At 53.6% G+C, this 24,051-nt stretch overlaps 1 protein-coding gene across 1 annotated transcript; it reads right to left on the bottom strand.

The window, feature by feature from the left end:
- Positions 1-4,902: 4,902 nt before the first annotated feature.
- ACVR1B (activin A receptor type 1B) lies at positions 4,903-23,185 on the bottom strand. The gene is given in 10 exon segments (XM_064401012.1): positions 4,903-7,343; positions 7,925-8,055; positions 8,705-8,829; positions 9,284-9,440; positions 9,954-10,121; positions 10,845-10,974; positions 10,976-11,076; positions 12,600-12,848; positions 13,762-14,001; positions 23,030-23,185. Coding segments are annotated over 10 exon segments (1,551 nt in total). The 5' UTR covers positions 23,154-23,185; the 3' UTR covers positions 4,903-7,217.
- Between the last annotated feature and the right edge of the window lie 866 nt (positions 23,186-24,051).

Below are 24,051 nucleotides of genomic sequence, written 5' to 3'. Positions count from 1 at the left end.
GGGGCTGTGGGGTCACTCCTGTCCCCAGGGGCTGTGGGGTCACTCCTGTCCCCAGGGGGCCGTGGGGACTCTCCTGTCCCAGTGACAGAGCCACAAACAGTGCGTGGGGGTCTGTCCCTGTGTCCTTAAAGCTGCAGGGCAGGACACGGAGAGGAACCAGGACAGGATGTGGGGCTTGGGGGACACTGGGAAGGGACACCTGAGGGAAGGTGGGGAGGGACCTTGATGTGGGGCTTGGGGAGGAACCAGGCTGGGGGTACAGGGACAACACCGGGGCAGGATCCGGGACAGGATGTGACGCCTGGGGGGGACAACGCGGGACGGGGACACTGGGAAGATGCTGCGGAAGGATGGGACAGGGGTGAGGAGATGCTGGGGCACGACAAGAGGCTGGGGGCGGCCACCGGGGCAGGATGGGGACACCAGAGCGGGATGGGGACACGAGGAAAGCTTGGGCGACCACCAGGGCAGGATGGGGACACCAGAGCGGGATGGGGACACGAGGAAAGCTTGGGCGGCCACCGGGGCAGGATGGGACACCAGAGCGGGACGGGGACACGAGGAACGCTTGGGCGGCCACCGGGGCAGGATGGGGACACCAGAGCGGGATGGGGACACGCGGAACGCTTGGGCGGGCCCCGGGGGCAGGATAAGAGCCCAGGAGGAGAAACCGGAGCAGACCCGCGGGGCGCGGACACCAGCGGCGGCGCGGGACGGGGACACGGCGCAGCCCCGCTCCCCCCGCAGCCCGACACCGCCCGCGGCGCCGCTTCCCCCTCCAGCCCCGGGGCACAACCGGGGGCACCGGGGCTGCTCCCCTATTCCCCCCACAGCCCTACCTTGCGCACGCGGGGCAGGGTCCCGCCGGCCGCCGCCAGCGCTCGGTACAGCTCGGCGGGCCCGGGGCTCTCCGGGGCCACCGCCGGTGCCGCATCGTCCTTCGGCCGGAGCCGCCGCCGCCGCCGCCGCCGCAGGGTCATGGCCGGGCCGGGCCGTCCCGGGCGCCGCTATATGGACCCGGGGGGTGGGGACACGGCGGGACGCGCCCCTTTTTGGGGCCGAGCCCACCCACTTGGGCGTTAGACCGCGGCTTTGGGGATAGACCACGCCCAGGGTCCGGCTGCGGCCGGCGGCTCTGCGGGCCCGGGAACGAGTCGGGAGCACGTGGAGTCCGGGGGGTCCGGGGTGAGGGTCCTGCTCGGGGACCCCATGGAGGTCCAGTGGGGGGGGTCCGGGGTGAGGGTCCTGCTCGGGGACCCCATGGAGGTCCAGTGGGGGGGGTCCTGCTCAGGGACCCCATGGACATCCAGTGGGGAGGTGGGGGTCCGGTGTGAGGGTCCTGCTTGGGGACCCCATCGGGAACCAGTAGGGGGTCCAGTGGGGGGGTCCTGCTTGGGGACCCCATGGAGATCCAGTGGGGGGGGTCCTGCTCTGCTCGGGTCCAGTGTGAGGGTCATGCTCCAGGACCCCTTGGGTGGGGTCCAGCAGGACAGAACAATTCGGGTTCCTGCTGAGGGATCCCGTGGAGGTCCAAGTTGCACCTGGGGTCCTGCTCGGTGACCCTCTGGGGGTCCGCAGGGGGGGTCAGCACAGGATCCTGCTCGGGGACCCCCTGGGGGTCCAGTGGGAGGGAGGGCCCTTCATGAAGTTCTGCACAGGGATCCCACGGGAGTCCGGCGTGGGGGTCTGGAGGGAGGGTCCTGGTGGGAGCATCCTCGGGGACACCGCGGGGCTCTTGGTGCTTCTTGGGGCAGAAGAACCTGGGGGAGGCGGTATCCTGAGGGTGCAGGGTGGGAATGTCAAGGAAGGATCCCAGGGATCACCTCAGGGATGATTTGGGGAGAAACCGGTGGATTTCCAGGAGCAGAAGCAATGCCACGCTCCGCTGCTCCCCGACAGCCGCCACCACGTCACCCCCGGGCCACCAAAGCCACATTTGGGGTTTCAAGGGAGGCAGGAGCTGGGGCAGGGGCCGCCCCAGCCCCCGGGCTGGCTCTCAGCGGGATTTAAACCGCTCCTGCACGATCTAAGCTGCGCTGATCTGGGACAGAGAGGGAAGAACAATTGCCGGAGGCGGCGCGGTGGCTGCTGCGGACACGTCGAGCAGCTCCGGCAGCTCCTCGCTGCGCCCCGGCGGGAGGCAGCGGGAATTTTCCAGCTGGAGTTTGAGAGCTTTGCCCAAATGTTTGTTTAAAATTTGCCAAAAAAAATGAAGATCGTAACAATCCCGGCTGGCGTTCCACCCAAACCTCCCGCCCACAGCCCCGGCCTGGGGTTACCAGGAGACAAATTTGCTCCAGGAGCAGAGCTGCTCTGGGCTGGAAGTGCTGGGGGAAGGATGGGATTGAGTCCACCATCCATCCTGAGTCACCAAAGCACCGGGAATGGCGAGGAACACCCCATCTTGTTCCCAAAATTCGGTGATGACTTGGCCCCTCGGCTGCAGCCACCCCAGACTTTTCCCATTGCATCTCCTGGAGGAGCAGACAGGTTTTCTTTAATAATTCCCCATCACATCTCAGTGCTGCCCACGTTTCCAGGATGGGGCTGGATTTTCCTGGGGACCACAGCAGGAGCTTCAGACAAAGCTGGGCACGAGGATGAGCCCAGATGGTGCCTCCCCCTCCCCACCTTGTCTGAGCCCGGGGGGACCCCAGGCCTCGGCAGATTTTCCCTTGATCCGCTCACAACAGGCTCGTTTGCAGGAGGCTCTAATTAAGGAATTAGCAGGGGCAGTTCATGCAGCACCATTTACCCTCGGAGCAAACAGGATTTTGTAGGGGCACGGGGTAGTTTGTTGTGGGATTTATCTTTCCTTGAGGCTGTGGGTGCACGTGGAGGCTCGGGGATGCCCCAGGGAGGTGCCCACTGTACCCACCACACCCCCAGGGATGCTCTGAGGGGATCTCCAGGGTTTTTATCCTCTGTGACCCCTGCTCTGTGCCTGGCCCCAGAGTGGGAGCCCCAAGTTGAGCTGCTCATCCCTGCATGGGTGGAAAATCCCACCTGCCACCTCTTTGTCTCACCTCCACTGCACTCCTTTGGCGGGTGTTGGAAGCTGCATATTCACTAAAAATGGGAATATTCAACATTAAAATGTTTTGATCAGGATTCCTAAAGAGATTATTTTAGCTGTGAGGGACGAACCTTTCCCCCCCAACCCCTCTCTGAGGGACCCTCCAATTCCCACCCCTCCCAGTGAACTGAGATTGCAACACCTCACGTGAATAAAACAACCTTTTAATAATGTACAGCAGAAATCGACAGCCTGGTTTTATATTAAACAAAAGATTTCCTATCTTACACCGTATGTACATTTGCATACTGAAGAGGTAAAGTGGCTAAGTGGCTATTTTCTTACAGTCCTTTGCTAAGAAAATGTACAAAACCAAACAAATCAAAGGGGCAGAGAAGTACCAAGAGTTCTGTCCTGCAGCCACGTACCGCTGATGGACCCCCCCTCCTTGTCCTGCACCTGCTTCCCCTCGGAACTGCCTGGAATGCTGCTTGGTTTTTTATTTTTTTTTATTTTTTTTTCCCCAGAGCTGCTGCAACTTTTTGGAGGCAGGCAGCAATTCCCACGTGCTCAGTCAGCTCGGCAAGCACTGGCGCCCCCGGGCACCGGTTTGCATGAAAAGTGCTGTGAAAATGCTACATGGTCAGCGTTGGTTCCTGCTGGCTTTTCCCCATCCATCTCTCCTTTCAGGGAAACGAGGCTTTCCCTAAAATCCTTCCCCTCCTGAGCCCTGTTTGGTTTGGCGCTGAGGCAGGTGCAGTGTGGCTACAGTTGGAGGGGGCGAGTTCAGTGCGAGTTTCAGAGCTGCTGGCACCGAGGGGAGTGCCAGGGGGGAGCCTGCAGTACCCAGAGCTGTGCCAGGCCCCTCTGCCCTGCCCAGCTCCCAGCCCGGCTCTGCTCCAACGGCCTGGGAGTGCCCAGGGCTCCCAGTGCCCCCCTCGGCTTCTAAATCAGCTTTAACTGGGGTAAACTGACATTTAGGGCTTCAAGTGCCCCCCTTGCCTTCTAAATCCAGCTTTAACTGGGGTAAACTGACATTTAGGGCTTCGAGTGCCCCCCTCGGCTTCCAAGTCCAGCTTTAACTGGGGTAAACTGACATTTTGGCTTCTAAGTCCAGGTTTAACTGGGATAAACCTACATTTGGGGCTTGCAAGTGCCCCTCTCGGCTTCCAAGTCCAGGTTTAACAGAGTTAAACTGATATTTAGGGCTTGGAAGTGACTCCCTCAGATTCTAAGTCCAGGTTTAACTAAGTTAAACTGACATTTAGGGTTTGCAAGTGCCCCCCTCAGCTTCCAGGTCCAGGTTTAACTGGGCTAAACCTACATTTGGGGCCTGCAAGTGCCCCTCTCAGCTTTTAAGTCCAGGTTTAACAGAGTTAAACTGACTTTTAGGGCCTGCAAGTGACTCCCTCAGATTCTAAGTCCAGGTTTAACTGAGTTAAACTGGCATTTAGGGCTTCAAGTGCCCCTCTCAGCTTCCAAGTCCAGGTTTAACTGCATTCAGGGCTTGCAGGTGCCCCCTTGGCTCCTAAACTCAGGTTTAAGGGACTTGTGCAGCTGGGAAGCTCTGGCTGAGATGACTCAGGACAAGCTGGGAGGGGACAGGGGAGCCCCAGCCCTGCCCCCAGGGCAGATCCACACTCCCAAAACCTCCTTGGGGGGTGCAAACCAGCTCCTAACATGATTCAAAACCCACTCCTCACTTTGTACAAGGTCATGGACACACGGGGAATCGGGGGGAGGGACACACGGACAGGGACAGACAGCAAGAACAGAGGGACTGAAATAAAGACAACCCTGGCAGCCAGAGCAGAGATGAAACCTCACCTTAGAGAGCAGGAGCAAGGTCAGAGTAGAAACAGTTCCAGTGTAAATCGAGCTGTGCATTTGGTTTTTTCTTTCTTTTTTTTTTTTTTTTTGCAGTGATTTCTTTACAAACCAACAGGTCAAGAGGTAATAATTAGAGATTGTTTTTCTGCTCTTAGAAAGAATTAACAATATTCAAAAAAGTTAAAATCCAGACCCTCCCAGAAAACAACAATAATAATAATAATAATAACAACAATAATAATTAAAAAAATAATAATAATCAAAACCACTCCAGTTAAAAGTTATGGCTTCAGAGTTCTCTACTGCAGACACTGACCTGACCTCCACACCACGGCTCCTCCTGACTGCCAAAGCCATCAGGGCAGCCACAGCCCTCACTTCCACAGTCTCTGTAGTCACCCCACCTCTCCCTCACCTGGTGAATGAAAAGAAAACCCATGCAGATCCCCCCACCCCACACGGAGACACAGCCACTTCCACATTAGGAGATATTTATACACCTATATGAAAAAGATGGATGTTGATTTCCCAACCCACGCCTGCTGTCAGACCCTGCCCAGCGCCTCTGGGAGGTGCAGAGCACAGAATCACACAATGAGCCAGGCTGGAAAAGACCTTTGAGATCATCAAGTCCAACCTATGACCTAACCTAACCCCTCCTCATCAACTAAACCATGGCCCTGAGTGCCATGCCCAGTCTTTTCACAAACATGTCCAGGGACAGTGACTCCTCCACCTCCCTGGGCAGATGATTCCAGTACCCAATCACTCTTTCAGTGAAGAATTTTTTCCTATGTCCAAGCTAAACTTCCTCTGGCACAGCTTAAGGCTGTGTCCTCTCGTTCTGTCAGTGGCTGCCTGGGAGCAGAGACCCCACCTGGCCACAGCCACCTTTCAGGGAGTTGTAGAGAGTGATGAGGTCTCTCCTGAGCCTCCTTTTCTCCAGGCTGAACACCCCCAGCTCCTCACATCCCCATTCCTTGCAGGGTTTGTGTTCCCAGCCCCTCTCCAGCCTCGTTGCCCCCTCTGGACAGGCTCAAGCATCTCAATCTCCTTCCCAAACTGAGGGCCCAGAACTGGACACAGCACTCGAGGTGTGCCCTCACCAGTGCCAAGTACAGGGGAGGAATGATCTCCCTGCTCCTGCTGGCCACACCATCCCTGGTCCAGGCTCTCTTGGCCACCTGGACACACTGCTGGCTCACGCTCAGTCAGCTGCCAACCAGTACCCCCAAGCCCCTTTCTGCCTGGCCACTGTCCAGCCACTCTGTCCCCAGCCTGCAGCGCTGCATCATCACCAGACCCCCAGAAATCTGCCTGGGTGGTGGAGTTGGGAATTGTGTTCCCAGGAGAACAGAGTCCTGCACTCCCCCACAGCGCCCGCTCCACCTCTGACACCACTCAGCTCCCCGCTAGCCAGAATTACAAACCCCGGGGGCTCAAGACAAAAAAAACCTGGGTTCCAGGAGTGATTCTCAGTTCCTCCTTTTCGTTTTGTCTTAAAAAAAGGAAGGGGGTGGCAGTGAGGCAACCTGATGGGACGTTGTGGCAGCCGGCGGCGGAGTCGGCGCGGCCGCGGCGCCCATCGGGGAGCCGGGGATCCGCTCTGCAGCAGCCTGTCCAAAGCTCCACGACGCTCACGACTCAGCACGGAGAGCACCAGCAACAGCTCACAAACGGGACACTCGAGATTTGCACATGCACAGGAAGCACGGACAGAGATGAGCCACCCACGGGCAGACACCGCACGGCTATGAGGAGATGACCAGGCACGGGGACACGCGCACCTCGCGCATGCAGACACCGGGCGCCCACCGGGGCGCCCACTTGGACTTTTGTTTTTCAAGCTTAAGAAAAGGAGGGAGAACGGTTTTGTGAAGCTGATACAACTGTTCTGGCTCAGCCTCTTGGAAGAGAGCACCATTTGTTTTGCTTTTTCTGCATTAACGTGCCAGTCCCTGGAAAAATCCTCGAGAGTACGGCAAGAACACTTTCCCTTTCCCTTCCCACTCCCGGCACCGAGCACCCGGGGCTGGCTCCGACCCCACCAATGGGTGCTCAACGCACGCTGAACTTTACAGGGATTTCCTTGAAAGGAACAAAGAGTTACGATCATGGCTGAGATCCCTCGGGTGAAGTCCCTCTCAAGTCTCCACGCTCTCAGGAGGTGATCACAAAAGGTTTTGGATTGTTTCATACCCAAGCAGGGAAGAGAGCGGTTCCGTAGGCTCCGTCCCCCTGCCTAGCAGCCTGCAGGTCCCGCTGTCTGGTTGTAGCAGTAGGTTGGGCTGAAACACGAGGTAGGCCTCCATCACATGTCTACTCTAGCACAGCAGCTCCTGTGCAGTTTCCTCCTGCTGAGGCTCAGAGCTTAAATTTTCACATCTTCCTGGACACTGAGCTGGGAGAGGGTTTTCTTAATGCGCAGGGCAGTGAGCCGAGCTGCTCCGTTGGCGTACCAGCACTCTCGCATCATCTTGCCCATCACCCGTAGTGCCTGGGCAAGAAACAAGAGCAAATGTCAGTGCCCTGCTCTTCCCCTGAGCCCACGTGGGTCTGCCAGGCTGCTGCTCTGCCTGGGCACTGACACAGCCTCCACATCCCCCAAAATCAGAGCGCACCTTACAGTACTTGTTACCTCATCCTGGGGGAATCACAGAATGGTTTGAGTTGGAAGAGACCCTAAAGCCCATCTCATTCCATGCCCTGCCATGGGCAGGGACACCTTCCACTATCCCAGGTTGCTCCAAGGCCCATCCAACCTTGGACACTTCCAGGGAAGAGGCAGCCCCAGCTTCTCTGGGCATCCTGTGCCAGGGCCTCACCACCCTCCCAGGGAGGAATTTCTTCCCAATATCCCACCTAACCCTGCCCTCTGGCAGCAGGAAACCACCCCCTCTTGTCCTGGAACTCCTTGTAAAGATTCTCCCCCCCTTTTTCTTGCAGACTCCTTTCAAATACTGCAGGGACATAATCAGGTCACCCCAAAGCTTCTGTCCTCCAGGCTGGACAATCCCAGTTCTCTCAGCCTTTCCTCACAGGAGAGGAAGGGGACATGGAGATGAAAGCAGACCTCACCTCATAGCTCTGCCACCAGTTTGGGATGTTTGGCCGCAATTTCTGGTCACACACAACCTTCCGCATCTCCTCAATCGAGGGATCAGAGGGCACAAGGTCGTAGTAGGGAAGCTGATACTCCTCATGGATACCTGAAAAACAGAGCAGGAAAAATCAAATTCCAGGGAACAGGGACCGTGGCCACTGTGCTTGCTAAAGACAGACGGAGAGAGGTTTGGGCTCCATGACTCACTGCTGAGATGCGTCAACACTTTGCAGTTATTTAGAACAGAAATGAAGAATCTGGAATTGGAGCTAACAAGAAAAATTCAGGGAAATAAAATGCAGCTGCCTAAACTGGAACGGAGTCAGCAGGCTGGGATCAACACCTCCCAGCAAGGCGCCAGGGTCACTGAACCTCCACAGCAGTGGGACTGTCACACGTGGGATGATGCTGCAGCTGCACGTGCCAAGACATTTATACTGATCTGGGGAGTACCCCTCCAGTCAGCACCACCATTTCCTGAAAATCCATCCAGAGGAACACCAGCCACCACTGGGAGCACCAACACCCTTCAGCCAGCACTGGCTGGGCTTAGTGTGGTCATTTCTGTTACCTCTGTGGTCATTTCTGTTACGTCTGTGGTCACTTCTGTTACCTCCCTAGGTGACAACACACAGGGACATGTCCTCCAACAGCCCTGCTCTCCCTCAAACCTCCCAGACACCTGATCAATGGAACCCCAAGGTTGGGAGACCCAGGAGCAAGCATGGCCACTGGCCCAGGCACACATATTTTACCTCCTGCATTGCACCTTCGGGCAATCTCCCAGTAGACCAAGCCCAAGGCGTAGATATCAGCACATTTAAATGAATCAAAATGCTTCATGTTGATGGTTTCATCCAAGACTTCTGGGGCCATGTATCTGCACAGAGAAAGGAAAAGCATTTTCATTCTGAGAGGGAATTCTCTGGAAGACAGTAAATGAAAAGAAAAAAGAAAAAGCTCTGCTTGGCACAGCTACTGTCAGAACAGAACTGGGCCCCGTGATCTTAAGAAGAAAATAACTCAAGAACAACAGCAAGATGGGAAAAGACTAGAAATGTCCCAAAACTAAATCAGGCTCCCACCAGAAGGTGCCAAAGGCTTTAGTGAGGCCAAGCTTGTTGTCATGTATTCAATGAGCTCCTGGGCCAGGTTTACATGGTTGGCCCACATCCCCCAGTGTGGTGACCCTGGACCATCCCTTTGGCATCAAATCGGGCACAAAACACGCTGCAAGACACTGGGAAACGCTAAACTCAGAGAATTCCCCCAGTGCTCAACCCGCAGCTCAGGCATTTCCAGCCACCCCAATGCCCTCACAAGCATTTTCCTACCGTTTGGTTCCAACCCTCTGGTTGGGGGCGATGTCGATCGTGTCCGTGACGGAGTCGTGCCGGACGGCCAGGCCGAGGTCAGCGATGGCACACGTGCCGTTCTTCTTCACCAAAATGTTCTTGGATTTCAGGTCTCTGTGAGCAATCCCAGGTTTTCCTAGCAGAGCAAAAATAAAAAGCAGCAAGGGTCAAGCTGGGGAAATCCATTTGTTGAACTGGCACAGAGGCAGAAGCGGATTTCAGGGCGTTAAACCCGCTGTTGCAACACTTTTTCCTGTTTAGGTTCATAAGGAACAGAGCAGGGAAAGGCTCCAGTCGTGCTTTGGAGGCGCCTCTGATGCAGTGGCACGCAGAGGCCTCAAGAGGGATGTAAACTCCACATCCCAGCATAGGTGCCGACGTCAGGAGTTTGTGATTCTGCTTCTGCCTGTGCTCACATCCCACCCAGGCAGCGCCAATTTTAGGATGGGATGTGAAATGGTGATATAACTCCTGGGAGCGAGCGCCAGGTTAACCCACTTCACAGCCAGCCAAAGCAATCGCTCTATTTCTGCTCGATAACCACCAGATGAAGCCGGGCTGACTCAGGCAGGGTTTGCTGCACAGCACATCAGCTCCTTTCAGCAATGCTGCTTTATCTCCCCTCAAGAATTCCCAGTGTAGCTTTTACCCTGAGTGCCCACGATCTCCATGTGCAGGTGGGCCAGCCCGCTGGCAGCAGACAGGGCGAGCTTGATCATGCCTTCGATGGTCACCGTGTAGCGGTTCAGGTAATCAAAGAGAGAGCCGTGCTCGTGGTAGTCAGACACGAGCCACAGCTGGGTCCACGTCCCATTATCTGCAACAGGAAAGAGATGGAGCTCAGGCAGATCCAGGAATGGCCACTGAGCATTCCATGTGTTTTGGGGACAGAGCAGAGCTGCTGAGTAAGGCTGCAGCTCAATAGGGGCAAGTAAGAAATGGCTCAAATCATAGTGTGGCCAGCAGGACCAGAGCAGTGACTTTCCCCCTGTGCCAGGCACTGGTGAGGCAACAGCTCGAAATCTGGGGTCAGTTTTGGGCAGTGTAGAGGCCCAGAGACTTAATCAGCTTTAGTCCCCCATGACAAGAAAGACATGGAGGTGCTGGAATGTGACCAGAGATGGGCAATGGAGCTGGGAGGGAGTGGGTAACTTCTGAAGAGCAGCTGAGAGAGGTGGAGGGCTCCACCTGAAAAAAAGGAGGCTCAGGAGGGACCTTCTCATGCTGTTCAACTTCTTGACAGGAGGATGGAGGTGCTGGAATGTGACCAGAGATGGGCAATGGAGCTGGGAGGGAGTGGGTAACTTCTGAAGAGCAGCTGAGGGAGCTGGAGGGCTCCACCTGAAGAAAAGGAGGCTCATGCTGTTTAACCTCTTGACAAGAGGATGGAGCCAGGTGGGGTAACAAGCAACAGGACCAGAGGAAATGGCCAAAAGTTACACCAGGGAAGGTTTAGATTGGATATTAGAGAAAACTTCTTGGAAAGGGTGATGAGGCACTGGAACTGGCTGCTCAGTGGTGAAGCCCCAGGCACTCTTACCTTTGTTATCTGCAGCAATGAATCCCAGGATGTTCTCGTGCCTCAGCATCACGGTTTGGTAGATCTCTGCCTCCCTGAACCACGAGCGCTCCTCACGAGACGAGAAGATCTTCACGGCCACGTCGCCCCCCGCGCCACCTGCCCCGCCACACCTCCCCAAAGCGGCCCTTGCCGATGATCTCCTGAAGGACAATGGTCCGAGCCACCGTCCGCTGGACAAACAGAGGCAGGCCTGGGGACAAGGAATGGAAGGAATGAATCCCTGTGCTGATAGAAGGTCTCCTCCAGCCAGGTCTCATAAGATCTTGGAGATTTATTTCACACCCAAGATAGCTCAGCCACCTCAGATGGCATAAAATCAGCAGGATGGTTTCTGTGGTGGTGTTGGAAACAGAAAAGTTTTAATAAAAGGCAAAATAACAAAGCTCTTTATAGAGAAAACCTGAGCCAGGTGCAAGAGGTCCTTGCTCTTGGTAAAACACCCCACAAAAGCAATTAGTTCCTTTGTTCTCTTCTTTTTCTAGTGAATTGCTCAGGTGGGACTTTTTGGCTCCTGTCCAATCCTTAAGTTTGAGGTGAAGTCCCTCAGGTCCTATGAGGTGTCTTCTTTGCTAATTGAGGAGAGAAACTTCTGGGCTTTTTTTCCTTTTTAAGGAGACAAAGGATGATTTGGTCACTCTGTCAACAGGGGGCACATTCCTACACTGTGGTAGCAAAAAAACCTCCTGAAACCTCCGAGGGTGAAGAATGTCCTCAAACCCAGCAGGCTCTACATTTGATAACAAGTGGGAGCATGAGCAAGACCCAACCCAGGGAATGGTGGCAGCTCCTGTGTGGGATGTGCCACTGCTTGGGCAGCATCTGCATTTTGCTTTGAAGCAGAGATCCAGCATGGAGCAGTTGGGGAACTTCTGCTCCATGACAGATGAAAGGAACTGCAGCCTTAATATGCAAAAAATGGAAATTGAAGTCAGTTTCTGCTCAAAAGCAGAAACCCCCCAAATTTATCTTAAGAAAGGAGTCCCAACATCACTGTTAATTGCTTACAGAAAGCACTGAGCTCACCTGCCCACAGCATGCATAGAAGAGATGCCAAATATTTTATATATAGCAGCAGATGTGCTGCTGAAGGTTTATTCCCTGGTCAAATATCAGGTTGTGACATTCTCTGCCTCTGTGGATTTTCCTACAGTTTCCATCTGCTGCAGAATCCCATATATTCTTTAACCCAACTACCTTCCTAGTTCAAGGCACCACTAAACAGTGACTTTCCATCTATTCTGGGGATTCCTTTCCAACACTGCACATCATCCACCTGGGAAGGCCCAAGGGTTCTTTGGGTGAAATGGGCTGTGCAAATGCACTGTTTGCACTGTGAAATGTTGATCTGCTGGGATCTTCCCCATTTTCCTGCAGCTTTGATGCAGGTGACACCCTGCATTCTCCTCTGAAAGCCAACAACACACAGGTTAGCAGTTAATGGCTGCTTCCAACACAAATCCTGTTCCAAGGCTAAACTGGGAACAGATGCAGCTGTTTGCTCTTGCAGTTAAGGAGTTTAACTATTGCTCCTACCTGAACAAAAATGAGACCACCACACGACTGAATGTAAACATCCCTTCAAGTTCCTCATGACAGACCCCCTGAACAGGCTCTGAGGCAGCAACCTCACTGCTGTGGCAAAGCTGTGGCCACCACTAGCCCAAAGAGACAACTGCAAGTTCTCACTGGTCACGTCCCACCATCTCACAATACCTGAGCCAGAGCCGGAGGTGGAGAGATCATAGACCAGATCTTGCAAGGTCTTGTCCTTGGAAAGGCACATTTCACAAGAAGGATCCTCCATGTCCAGCCTCTGGCGGTTGTGATAGACCCGTTGGTGGTGGTGGAACACAAAAACCACAATGATCATGACAACAAACACGAGGAACACGGGCCCGGCAATCACCGCCACCAGCTCCACGGGACCCCAGCTCGACGGGGGCTCGTTGTCTTTCAGGTGTCCTTGGGAGGAAAGGGAGGAGAGAAACAGGCATTTTGAGAAAATTATCATTGCTTTGAGGACTTCTGTGTGTTTTACTGCTTTCTTAGAGTCTGGGCAAGCCTGAGGACACATTAAATAACAGTGTTAAGGTGGGACTGATCATCAGGCAGGCAAAATGCAGCTGAAAGCCCAAAAAGAAGATGGAGCTGCAATTGTGGGATCAGTTCATTCACTCTTAAACAGGAGTGGATTCTGGGCTGATTTTCCAGAACAGTCTGCAGTTCACCTTCCATTTGAACTCGACCACTGGGCCAGGGCTCCCTGCTCCCTCTTTCCCTTTCACCCTGCAACAATCAGTGAACTTGTACCTGACGACAATTATTTGTTGTTCTGAGCACAGATGAGACCTCCCCACTGCTCCCAAGGAAAATGACTCTGCAGTCTTCCCAGCACCCACTAAAAACCAGCCCAAAACAGAAAGTAGGAGGTGTGAGGAAGCACCACATGCCCTCTCTGTCCCAGGGATGAGAAGCAGAAGTTTCCCACACCCTCACTCAGAGGCAGGGCTCCTTCCCCTGCATGTGTTCTGAACACGGCACCTTCCTCCCCACACACTTTGCTCTGAAGCTGCTGCAATGTTCCTCTAATTTTTCTCAGCACTGAAAAGCTTTGGAGTCTTGGAAGAGAAGCAAGACCAGCTGATAAAGGCAGGGCCAGCTCAGTGACAAAGGGAACACACACATTCCCATTTGAATTTGAAGTAGTTTGTTATTTCCACTTTACAGATGAAGGAAATAAACCCAGCGCTCAAGTTCATGCAGCAACTGAAGGGAAGAAGTGAAAACAGGGCCGAGAACTCCAAATTCCCAACCCCAAACAGACAGCTCCTCTCCTCCCACTTCAAACACATGATTTATCTCACTCTCGACTTACCACTGGGAACCATTAAATCAATTTTGTTGCAAAAATCGGAGTAGCAGCAGTGAGTATTACGCAGATCCTCTGAACTCAGACAATAGAAGGGTTTCCCAGCAGGAATCAGTTTGGCCTCAGGAATGCAGGTCCGCACGTGGTGTTTGACACCGTCCAGGTTGAACACTGAGACCATGCAGGCACCGTCCGTCTCACACGTGGAGTTGGCTTGTTTGCAGTCAGAGCACAGACATGTCAAAGCTGAAATCAAAACAAGATCAACTCCTTAAAACCCACAGAGAGCAAAAGCTCGAACGAGAGGAAACCTTCTTTAAATTCTCCATTTCAAGAGCCGTTCTCAAGCTGTGGAAGAACCGGCTCTGCAAACAGCACAGGTCACACTCAGTATTCCAGACCTGCAAGAATCCAATTTCAGCATGAAACAGAGTGTGGAGGCAGAGGAGCCTTTCCAGGAGGTGCCTGTCCAGGCAGCCCTTTGCCTGCCCCTGTTGCAATCACACCAGCCATGACCCAAACCATCCCTGCAAACCGACCGCGATCCCCTCCCAGCCCAACCTCGGCTCAGACTCAACCCAAACCCAAAAATTACTCAAAACTGACTGACCTGATTCCACCTGGGCTGACTGTCCAGGCTCCCTGGAGCTGCCTAATGTGGGCTGGCAAGGAAAGACCACCTCAGCTCAGGGCAGCAGCTGGCAGAGGCCAAAGCAAACCCAATCCCAGCCGACTGCACGAGCCAGGCGTGCACACCCAGCTAGATCAGCCACTTATTTAATAACTGCTTTCCTGATCCCAGACACTACCTTGGGTCAAATAAATTCCTGGCTTTTTGCCTGCTCTCCACGAAGATTATTTGGATAAAGAGAAGGAGAAACTCTGAGGCAGATTCCCACATTTTTCCACCTCCCAGCTGTCACTGTACTTTTCTCAAGCTGCCTGAAAAACTGTAAGCAAATCTCCAGGCCTTGCCATCCTTGGGAACAAAGAGGAATCCAACAATGTCATGAAGAAGGGTGGGGCTTGTTTAGCAGCACGCTGGGTTTTCACCAGCTTTCATCAGCTCTCCCAGCCTTCCCAGAGGGAATCCAAAACATGTCCTTACCCGCTGCAGCAATGGGCTTTCAGGTAGGGAGGGTGTGAAGAAGGGTTTTAAAAGATACAAGTGCCACAGTTAACTCTGCCCAGGCCGATCGAAATCCTCTCAGTCTAAAGTCACACACAAAGTCACCCCCAACACTTGTGTGTGGGGCCATTTTACCCCTAAGCTTAATGAAAAACAAGCTGCTCCTGATTTACTCAGGGCACCTTCAGGAGGAAGACACCCATTAGCCCTTATCCCAGAGAGCTGGGTAAATCAATCAGGGTAATTGCATTACTATTCACTTAATTCTCTCTGGATGCTGCTCCTCCTTTTCCAGCTGCTGTTGTGAGCTCTTTCAGATGGGCTCAGTGTGGGTGCTGGTTAGTTTGGAATCAACAGATCCAAACTGCAGTGAAAAGCCAGTGACAGGAGCCAAGGGAAGGGCTGGAGCTGTGTCAGGAGAGTTTAGGATGGGTACAGGGAAAGGTTCTTCCCCCAGAGGGTGCTGGGCACTGCCCTGAGGCTGCCAGGAGTGTTTGGACACTGATCTCAAGGATGCACAGGGTGGGATTTTGAGATGTCTCCACAAGACCAGGAATTGGACTGGATGATCCTGGTGGGCCCTTTCCAGCTCAGGATATTTCATGATTCTGTAACTCTGTGATGAAAAGCTGAAGAGCTGTTGAGTGAGACACCTTTAAAAAGCATCGTGAGCAAATGGAGCCTCCTACCAGGTGCACAGGACAGAGAAAAGGGACATGGGACAGAAAATGGACAGGGAAGACTGATCTGTGTTGAGAAGGGTGGAGAACACCCATAGATTCTGAAGATTTTGAGAGGAAATGTTATAATGAAAGGAAAAAAATCCTCCACTAACATGCACTTCAAACAGCTCCAAGATCAGTGTTTTCCCATGGTCAGCAGAGTGCAGAAGAGACAATTCTGAAAAATACATACACTTGAGGGAACAAAGGTTGGTGATAAAGGAGATTTTATGAAAATCTAAGATGGCAAAGAGCACCCAGGGCACATTCCTGCCTTCATGTCTACTTAAAAGGAAATGGTCTTTTAAAGCATCTCCCTTATTACTTATCAAAAGCTCGAGGTACAAATTAAAAACATTTAACCCACACACATTTCACTGTGTAGGTTCTTTTCAGTTTGATTTAGATACAACAAAACTGAACTTTGTTCCTGTTAGACTCATTTTTGAGGTCTCAATTCCAAGATTTAGGCTGTGGCAGTTTTGCTTCCAGAAGCTACAAAGCAAACAAAACACTTCAATGCACTAATAAAACTGGTTTTGTAAACTTCTGAGTGAATTATCTGGCCTGAAACTGAGCATGCCTTTGAGAGGGAAAGCAGAGAAGCAGGTCGTGTCTGCTCAGTCTCATTTGTAGGATTAAAAAACAACAACAAAAAAATCAGTTTACCTGCAAGGTATGATACCAGAGCCCCAGCTTGGAGACAGAGTGAGATCCTTATCTGTTCTGTGCAGAAAGCCAAAATTTCCTGCTAAAGGAGGGGGATGCCCCACGGCTTCACCTCACCCTGCTCTCCCTCTGAGACAACTGCTCTTTTTTAACTTTAATTCTTACGTTTGCACCTCAAAAATCCCCGTGGCCAGAGAGCAGCTAGAACAAAGAGAACGGAGCCTTCAGCACACACTGTCCTTCTCTCCACCTCTCATCAGAGACCCTTGAGGGGCTTTCCAGGTATTGTTGGCCAGAACCTCCAGGCTGCAGGCAGGAACTCTCCAATTTTCTGTGTGTGCCAGGGAGGAAAGGCCTGTCTGCACCGGGGCTCACTGGGAAGCTCCTGGCAGAGGAAAATTACAGAGCAACTCATGCGAGTCCAGTAACTCCAGTTTGCTTAACTAGAAAGGCAAATTCTTCTATCAGAAACTTATGAGAAGCCAGGAAAAAGCAGCTGTTGTTTCCCTTGGGTGGGGGACAGAAGGTGGGCAGGGAAGCAGAGCCCCCGCTGGCATCTCCTGGGTGCTCTCAGAGCAGCCGGGGCAAAGCAGGAGACAGGAGTGGATAAAAGGATTTTTCATGCCAACAGCATTCTTTTTCCTTGGGGAAGAAAAGCTCCTATTGAGCCAAACATATAATCTACTTAATAAAAAACCCGCCTGGGCTGAAGGAAATAGATGGGGTGAAGGGAAACAAAGAGCAGCTCCCAGAGCTGGGTGGCGGGGAAGGTGCGAGCGGAGCTGGGGCTGGAGCTGGAGCTGAGCCTGCCTGATCTGCTCCCCACACCGACACCAGAGCCCTGCCCAGCCCTCCAGAGACACTGCCTGAACAAGCCCAACGTTCAGCTGCAGATCCTGTGCAAGAAAAGCTTTGTTCTCACTGGAGGGATGGAGCAGGTTGGAGCAGACCTTGCTGTGATTCGATCCGAGGCTGGGCCTCACTGCTCTTCCCCAAAACCTGAGAGGTCACTCAGACTGACAATAAACAAAAAATATTATTTATTGGGAGTGCTGAGTAGCCTCTCCTCAATCCTCCACTAGACCAGCCCAGGGTTTGACTCCTTCAAGCCCAAGAGCTGCTTCTGCTTCCCACGAGGTTCCCAAATCCCCTGAACAAGCCCAACGTTCAGCTGCAGATCCTGTGCAAGAAAAGCTTTGTTCTCACTGGAGGGATGGAGCAGGTTGGAGCAAACCTTGCTGTGATTTGATCTGAGGCTGGGCCTCACTGCTTTTCCCCAAAACCTGAGAGGTCACTCAGACTGACAATAAACACTTTTTTTTTTTTTTTTTGTTATTGGCAGTGCTGAGTGACCTCTCCTCAATCCTCCACCAGCCCAACCCAGGGTTTGACTCCTTCAAGCCCAAGAGCTTCTTCTGCTCCCCACGAGCTGGGTTACAGCCCCAGCTCTGAAAGGATCCTGGGGCACAGAGGTGTCCATATCCCCCTGCATTAACCAGAAAAGAGGAAAAAATCAAGGGCTGTCTCTCTCTCTCCAAATCCCCCCATTAAAAACAACCTGTATTCCCAAAATGGATCCAAACAAACAGGTGGGGGGCTGCAGATTTGAGCTCTATGCTCCAGGGAGACTCAAACACTGAGCTCTGACAGGCAAAGAACATTTCTCCTCCTTTCCCAGCAACTCTCCGAGCTCATTTTGCACATATTTATTCTCACACGGAGTTGCATGTGTCAAGATGTCTCTGCAGCTAGACAGGGGAAAGTTTCACAGCAGAATCTCCTGCAATGGTGTTAACCACCTTTTGGAATACATTTTCCAGCATCTCCTAAAGCTGTGCCTAAGAAAGATGCCATTTTCTCAGGGCTGAACTCTACCTGATCAATATGTATGAGGATAATTAACCTGAAGATGATCATTGGTAAAATTGCCAATAACCACCCACGTATTTACCAGATAAACAGATTTTTTGCAGGGATTGTAGCTGCTGTTCTTTTTCAACAGTTTGAATTGAGGATGAAAGAATGACTCCCCTGACTTTGAGCCTTTGCAAGGCTCTGGAACAGGAGCTGCAGTTCATTGTGTCTTTGTGCAGCACCAAACTTAATGAGCCCCACTCTGGGAGCACCAGTTTCATGCTGCAGCAGCAAGAGAAATGGGGAACAATTGGCTTTGCAGCTCTGCTGCTTCTCTGGATGCTTTAATGGGGAGGGACGTGTGTAAACATGCTTGGAAGAAAGAAATACCTGTAGTGTCTGGCTCTGTGCTGTGCCAAAATAAAGAGCAACCTGTATCACACAGGGTCAGGAACAACATCCATTCCCTCGTGGTGAGGGAGCCCAGGTGTGCCCAGGAGTCCCTGTGTGCTCCTTGTTCAGCTGGATAAAGGGACAGAGCTCCAAGGAAACAAGCAGCTCCCTTTCCTGAGGCAATGATGAGGGACACGGAGCCATCTGATGAAGGCTTTCAAAAACAAGATTTACTTTCCATTATGTTATCATGGAATCCTGGAATGGCTTGGGTTGGAAGGGACCTTAAAGCTCATTTTGTTCCACCCCACTGCCATGGACAGGGACATCTTCCACTGTCTCAGGATGCTCCAAGCCCTCTCCAGCCTGGCCTTGGACACTTCCAGAGAAGAGGCAGCCCCAGCTTCTCTGGGCATGCTGTGCCAGGGCCTCACCGCCCTCACAGGGAGAAATTCCTTCCCAAAATCCCACCTAACCCTGCCCTCTGGCAGTGGGAAGCCATTCCCTCTTGTCCTGGCACTCCAGGCCCTTGTAAAGAGCCTCTCTCCATCTTTCTTGCAGAGTCCCTTCAGGTACTGGAAGGCCACAGTCAGGTCAGCCCAAAGCTTCTGCTCTCCAGGCTGGACAATCCCAATTGTCCCATCCTCTCCTCACAGGAGAGGTGCTCCCTCCCTCTGAGCACCCTGCTGCCCCTTCACACTCACACTCACCCTGCCTGGTGTCCCCAGTGGGGATCCCTCCACCCCTTGCTGGGATAAATTCAAGTCCAAAGTGATCCCCAGGTGTCCCCTCCAAACCCCAGGGCCAGCTCTCCTGCACCCACTGCCCCCAAAATCCAATGTCAGGCCAGCTCTGGATGCTGCCACTGCCCATTTCCTCACTCAGGAGCTGGAGAAACGAGCAGGGATCTGTCCTCCCATGGATACAGCACCACCACCTCGAGCACCTTCCCTACATCTCATTTCCCTTCCAATTTCTCCTCCTGTTTTGGACCAAAACATTTCTCTTTTCCTTCTTGCTGGTGCTTATGATATCTACTGACCCACTGCTGCTACATGAAATGGAGTTAAAATTAGCTGCAAAGCACTATGAAAAACAAAGCACTTTAAAGCAAGTCATCCAGAAACCAAGCATTATCCTGGGATATTTCAAGTTGCAAGTAAGAGTCTCAACTTTGAGCTGGCTGCAGTCCCCTGGCACAGGCTGGACCTGACGTGAAGGCAGCAGGGCTGACTAGAAAACACACGAAATGGAAAAAAAAAAAAAAAAAAACCAACCAGGGAGGAAGAATGTGGCTTTAAAGTGCACAACTTTCCCTGCATCTACTCCAGGAACACAAAAGAGCTTCTGAATGAATTGTAAATAAGGAATTGACAGGAGTCTCATCATTAAGAGGTTAATTAGAAGAAGCCTTGATGTTTCTGCTGTTGCTCTTCCAGCCAGAAAAGGGACACCCAGCTCCCCATTCCCTCTCTGGGCTCTGGCCTGACACTTATTTTGTGTTTTCACTTGTCAGGAAACCAGCTGAGGAGCCAACAGACCACACACACTGGCGCTGGGGAAGAACACCCTGCACACCTGATGCCCAGGTTTACCAAGGTTCCAAGACTTCAGCCCCATCCTGGCTTCTCTCAGGTAATTTCCAGAGTGGAAATACATTGTTTAACATGTGGTCTGCATTCCCACATCCAGCAATCCACACTTCCAAGAAGGCCACAAAAAGCAGCATGACTTTATCAAGAGGATTTAAAGCGCAGTGAAGGCTCTTTTTCTGCTGAACAGAAATAAATAAAGAGAAGCACAGGGCAGCTGAGAGCCAGGGGCTCAAACAAGGAGGAGCTCCCACCCAGAATTTCACCCCTGTAAAACACAGAAGCAATCCCTGCCTGCTCTGCTCAGGGCAGGACACATTCCCAGTGTCACCACCCAGTGAACTTTGCTTGCTGCTGAGAGAGAACTGACGTTTGCCTCGGCTCCTTTCGCAACAGCCATTTCCGGAGCATCCACTGCTGGCAGGGAATCCAGGGGAAAAGAAAAAAAAAAAAACCAACCCAACTGTCTGGCCAAGGAGCTGGACGGGTTCAAGAATGCTTGTTGGACACTGTTTTTAATTTCCAGTTAGAGAAAGGCTTTCTTGGAAAGTTGTAGGATATAACTTACGGACCACGCAGAGTTTGCCCTGATTTAACTGGGTAAATATTTGAAGCAGGTGTTAATAATAAAATCTGCTGCCCCAAAATTATTCCTCAGGGTGGGTTTTTGATTTATTTCAAGCAAAGCCGACCTGCAACACCTCTTTGCAAAGGAGCCTGGATTATTTTCCTTTATTTTTTTTTCAAAGAAGGGGCTGGGGGAGTGTTGTGTGCACTGTTTACTGGCACACCGAGGTTCCCAGCACTGCAGAAATTCAGATGTTTTTCCAGCCCTTCCCGAAATAAGTAGCTGTTAAATCTCTGGTATGAAGCACAATAGCCAGGGCAGCCCCAGCATACCAAACGTGCATCATGGCTGCTGGAGCAGAGAACAATTCCCAGGGTGATCCCTGCCATCCTGCACCTCGTTCCAGGAGTGCAACTCCCTCCAGCCCCGGCTGAGCTCACACCTTGCACTGGACAAAACCTCTCAGCACACACTGAGCGGAAACAATAGTCACTCATACAGCCCAAAATCAAAGCACCGGCAGTCGCCAAGTTTCCAGGGGATTTGTACAGTCAATTGGCCCTTTCCTGTTTATTAATTATGATTTTTTTTTAATAAACATCATATTTTACCTAAGCGAATGCCTGAGAACGGCCGTGCCACGAGTCTCATCTGATCCTGCTCTGCCAGTTATCACAGAGGAGCTGAAACACCCTTGTAAGGCTGGGTTTTCACCAGAACACAGCTACCCTCCTCCCAAAAGCACATTTCTACCCCCAGATCTCCCAGGTAAACCCCCACCTGCTGCCCAGGTGAGGTGTGAAGCCATTTTGTGTGCTCTAACAAGCCCAGATCTGCACACACACACACACACACACACACACAGAGAGTTATTACCCTCCGACCGTCAGGTGGGAATGCAGAGCACAAACCGTGAGAGGTTGGGGAGGAGAAAAATATTCCCCAGTGGAACCTGTCAGGACAGGCACCCGAGTTACACAACAGTGCTCACCCTGATGGCCACAGAGCTGGACTGCTCTGGGAAGCCCTGGGCAGCACAGGCAGGGGCCACCAGCCCGTCCTCTGTCCCCAGGAGATGCTCACTCAGGTCTTTCCTCATCCCACATCAATTTCCTTCCTAAAATCGGAGCTGAGATGCTCTGCTTGCCCCAAGCCTGCAGCAGACTCCTCATTCTCCTCCCAAACCCAGAATGATCCCTCACTCTTCCCCCCATGAGCAGCAGAACCAGGCCAGGGAAAGGAAAAGGATCAAACAACAACAGAGCAAACAACAACACAAAGAGTTCTTCCTCCCTTCAAACAAATATTTACAATTGCTCCAGTCCAGAAGCTCAGGGTATGGAAAGGTTTCCTTAAAAAGCCCCAAGTGCAGAGGGGTGGATGGCACAGACACACTGCCACCTCTGGGGCACGGGGGGCTGCCCAGTTCACCCCAGCACGGCCCACAGGACAATGGGGAGAGGCCACAAACTCCACAAGTTCCACGGCAACACGGTGGCACTTCTCCCCCTGGCAGATCCACACCTCTGTGACAAGCCCAGAAAACACCTCTGAGACCCCCAAGCCCACCCTCTGTGAAACCCATAAATCCCAATTTCCATCCTTATCTCCCAAAACCAGGCTGAAGGCTCCCAGATCTCCTCCCAAGGTGAGCACAGGCCTCTTCAGAGCATCCCCCGGCCCTGGGAGCCACCCCCAGCCCCAACTGCTGCTGCCTCTCCCCGACACATCCCCGTTCCCTTTGGAAAGCCCCAAACCAGCTGTGCTCCACACAAACCACCCACCCCTGTGAGCCCCCCAAACATCCACCACACATCCTCGATGCCTTCAGAGTGCCCCCTGCCTCCAGACCCCCTAACCCCACGGCTCCCACCCCCAAATCCTCCCCTTCACCCTGAAACACCCGCAGCTCCCCACGCCCCGAACCCCTCCGGGGCCTCCTCGCAGCCTTGGGGGCACCCCCAGGCCCCTCCAACCCTCTCGCCTCCCCCACCCCATGATCCCACCCCCCTCCCAGTCCTCCTCGCCACCCTGGAACACCCACCCCTGTGTCTCCCCGCCCCCCAACTCCTCAGGGCCTCCTCACACCCCCAGCCCTCCCTCAGCCCCTTTCCCAAAACCTGCCCTGGGCCTCGCCCCCCGCGGCCGCCCCCAGGCCCGGGCAGGCCCCGGCCCTTCCCCGCCGCTCCCTCAGCCCCCCGCATCGCCTCCCTGCCGCTTCCCCTCATCCTCCCTCGCTCCCCCTCGCGACCCCTCCCCGGTCCTCCCCGCTCCCCTCACGGCGGGGGCGGGGGCGCCGCCATGTTGTGCCCGGTGCGGGCCGGGTCCGGCGCCGCCGCTCACTCACCGCGGGCCCCGCCGAGCGGGCCGGCCAGGAGCAGGAGCAGGACGAGCGGGAGGGCGGCGGGGCGCGGCGGGGAGCGGCGGGCGGCGGGAGGGGCCGGGGGGAAGCGGGGGGCGCGGGCGGCCATGGCGGGGACGCGCCGCGGCCTCGGAGCGGAGCGGCCGCAGCGCCGGCGGGAGGGGGAGCGGGGGCGGGGCTGGGGGCGGGGCTAAGGGGAGGGGGCGGGGCGAGACCGCGCGTGCGCACTTGTGGGGGGGACAGAGGGAGGGGACCCCGGGTTGGGGAGGGGAGATAAGGGGGGGACAAGGAGGGATATGGGGGGGATACGAGAGAAATAAGGGGGGGATATGGGGGAGATAAGGGGGGGACAAGGAGGGGGTAAGGGTGGGATATGGGGGGGATAAGGGGGGGACAAGGAGGGGGTAAGGGTGGGATATGGGGGAGATAAGGGGGGGATACGAGAGAAATAAGGGGGGGGATATGGGGGAGATAAGGGGGGAACAAGGGGGGATATGGGGGAGATAAGGGGGGGATATGGGTGGGATAAGGGGGGAAATAAGGGTGGGATATGGGGGAGATAAGGGTGGGATAAGGGAGGGGATATGGGGGGGATAAGGGGGAGATAAGGGTGGGATATGGGGGGATAAGGGGGAGATAAGGGTGGGATAAGGGGGAGATATGGAGGGGAATAAGGGTGGGGTAAGGGGGAGATAAGGGGGGTACACGGGTGAGATAAGGGGGGATATGGGGGAGATAAGGGTGGGATATAGGGGAGATAAGAGGGGGATAAAGGTGGGATATGGATGAGATAAGGGTGGGATAAGGGGGAGATGAGGGTGGGATATGGGGGAGACAAGGGGGGGATAAGGGTGGGATAAGGGGAGGATATGGGAGAGATATGGGGGAGATAAGAAGGAAATAAGGGGGGGAGATGAGGGGGAGATATGAGTGAGATAAGGGGGGGATATGAGGGAGGTAAGGGTGGGATAAGGGGGAGATAAAGGTGGGATATGGGGGAGATAAGG

This window comes from Passer domesticus, chromosome 31, assembly GCF_036417665.1.
Source record: "Passer domesticus isolate bPasDom1 chromosome 31, bPasDom1.hap1, whole genome shotgun sequence".
In the NCBI taxonomy this organism is placed as follows: Eukaryota; Metazoa; Chordata; class Aves; order Passeriformes; family Passeridae; genus Passer; species Passer domesticus.
The sequence above is the reverse complement of the archived record's forward strand: the minus strand, read 5'-3'. Positions and strand labels throughout refer to the sequence as shown.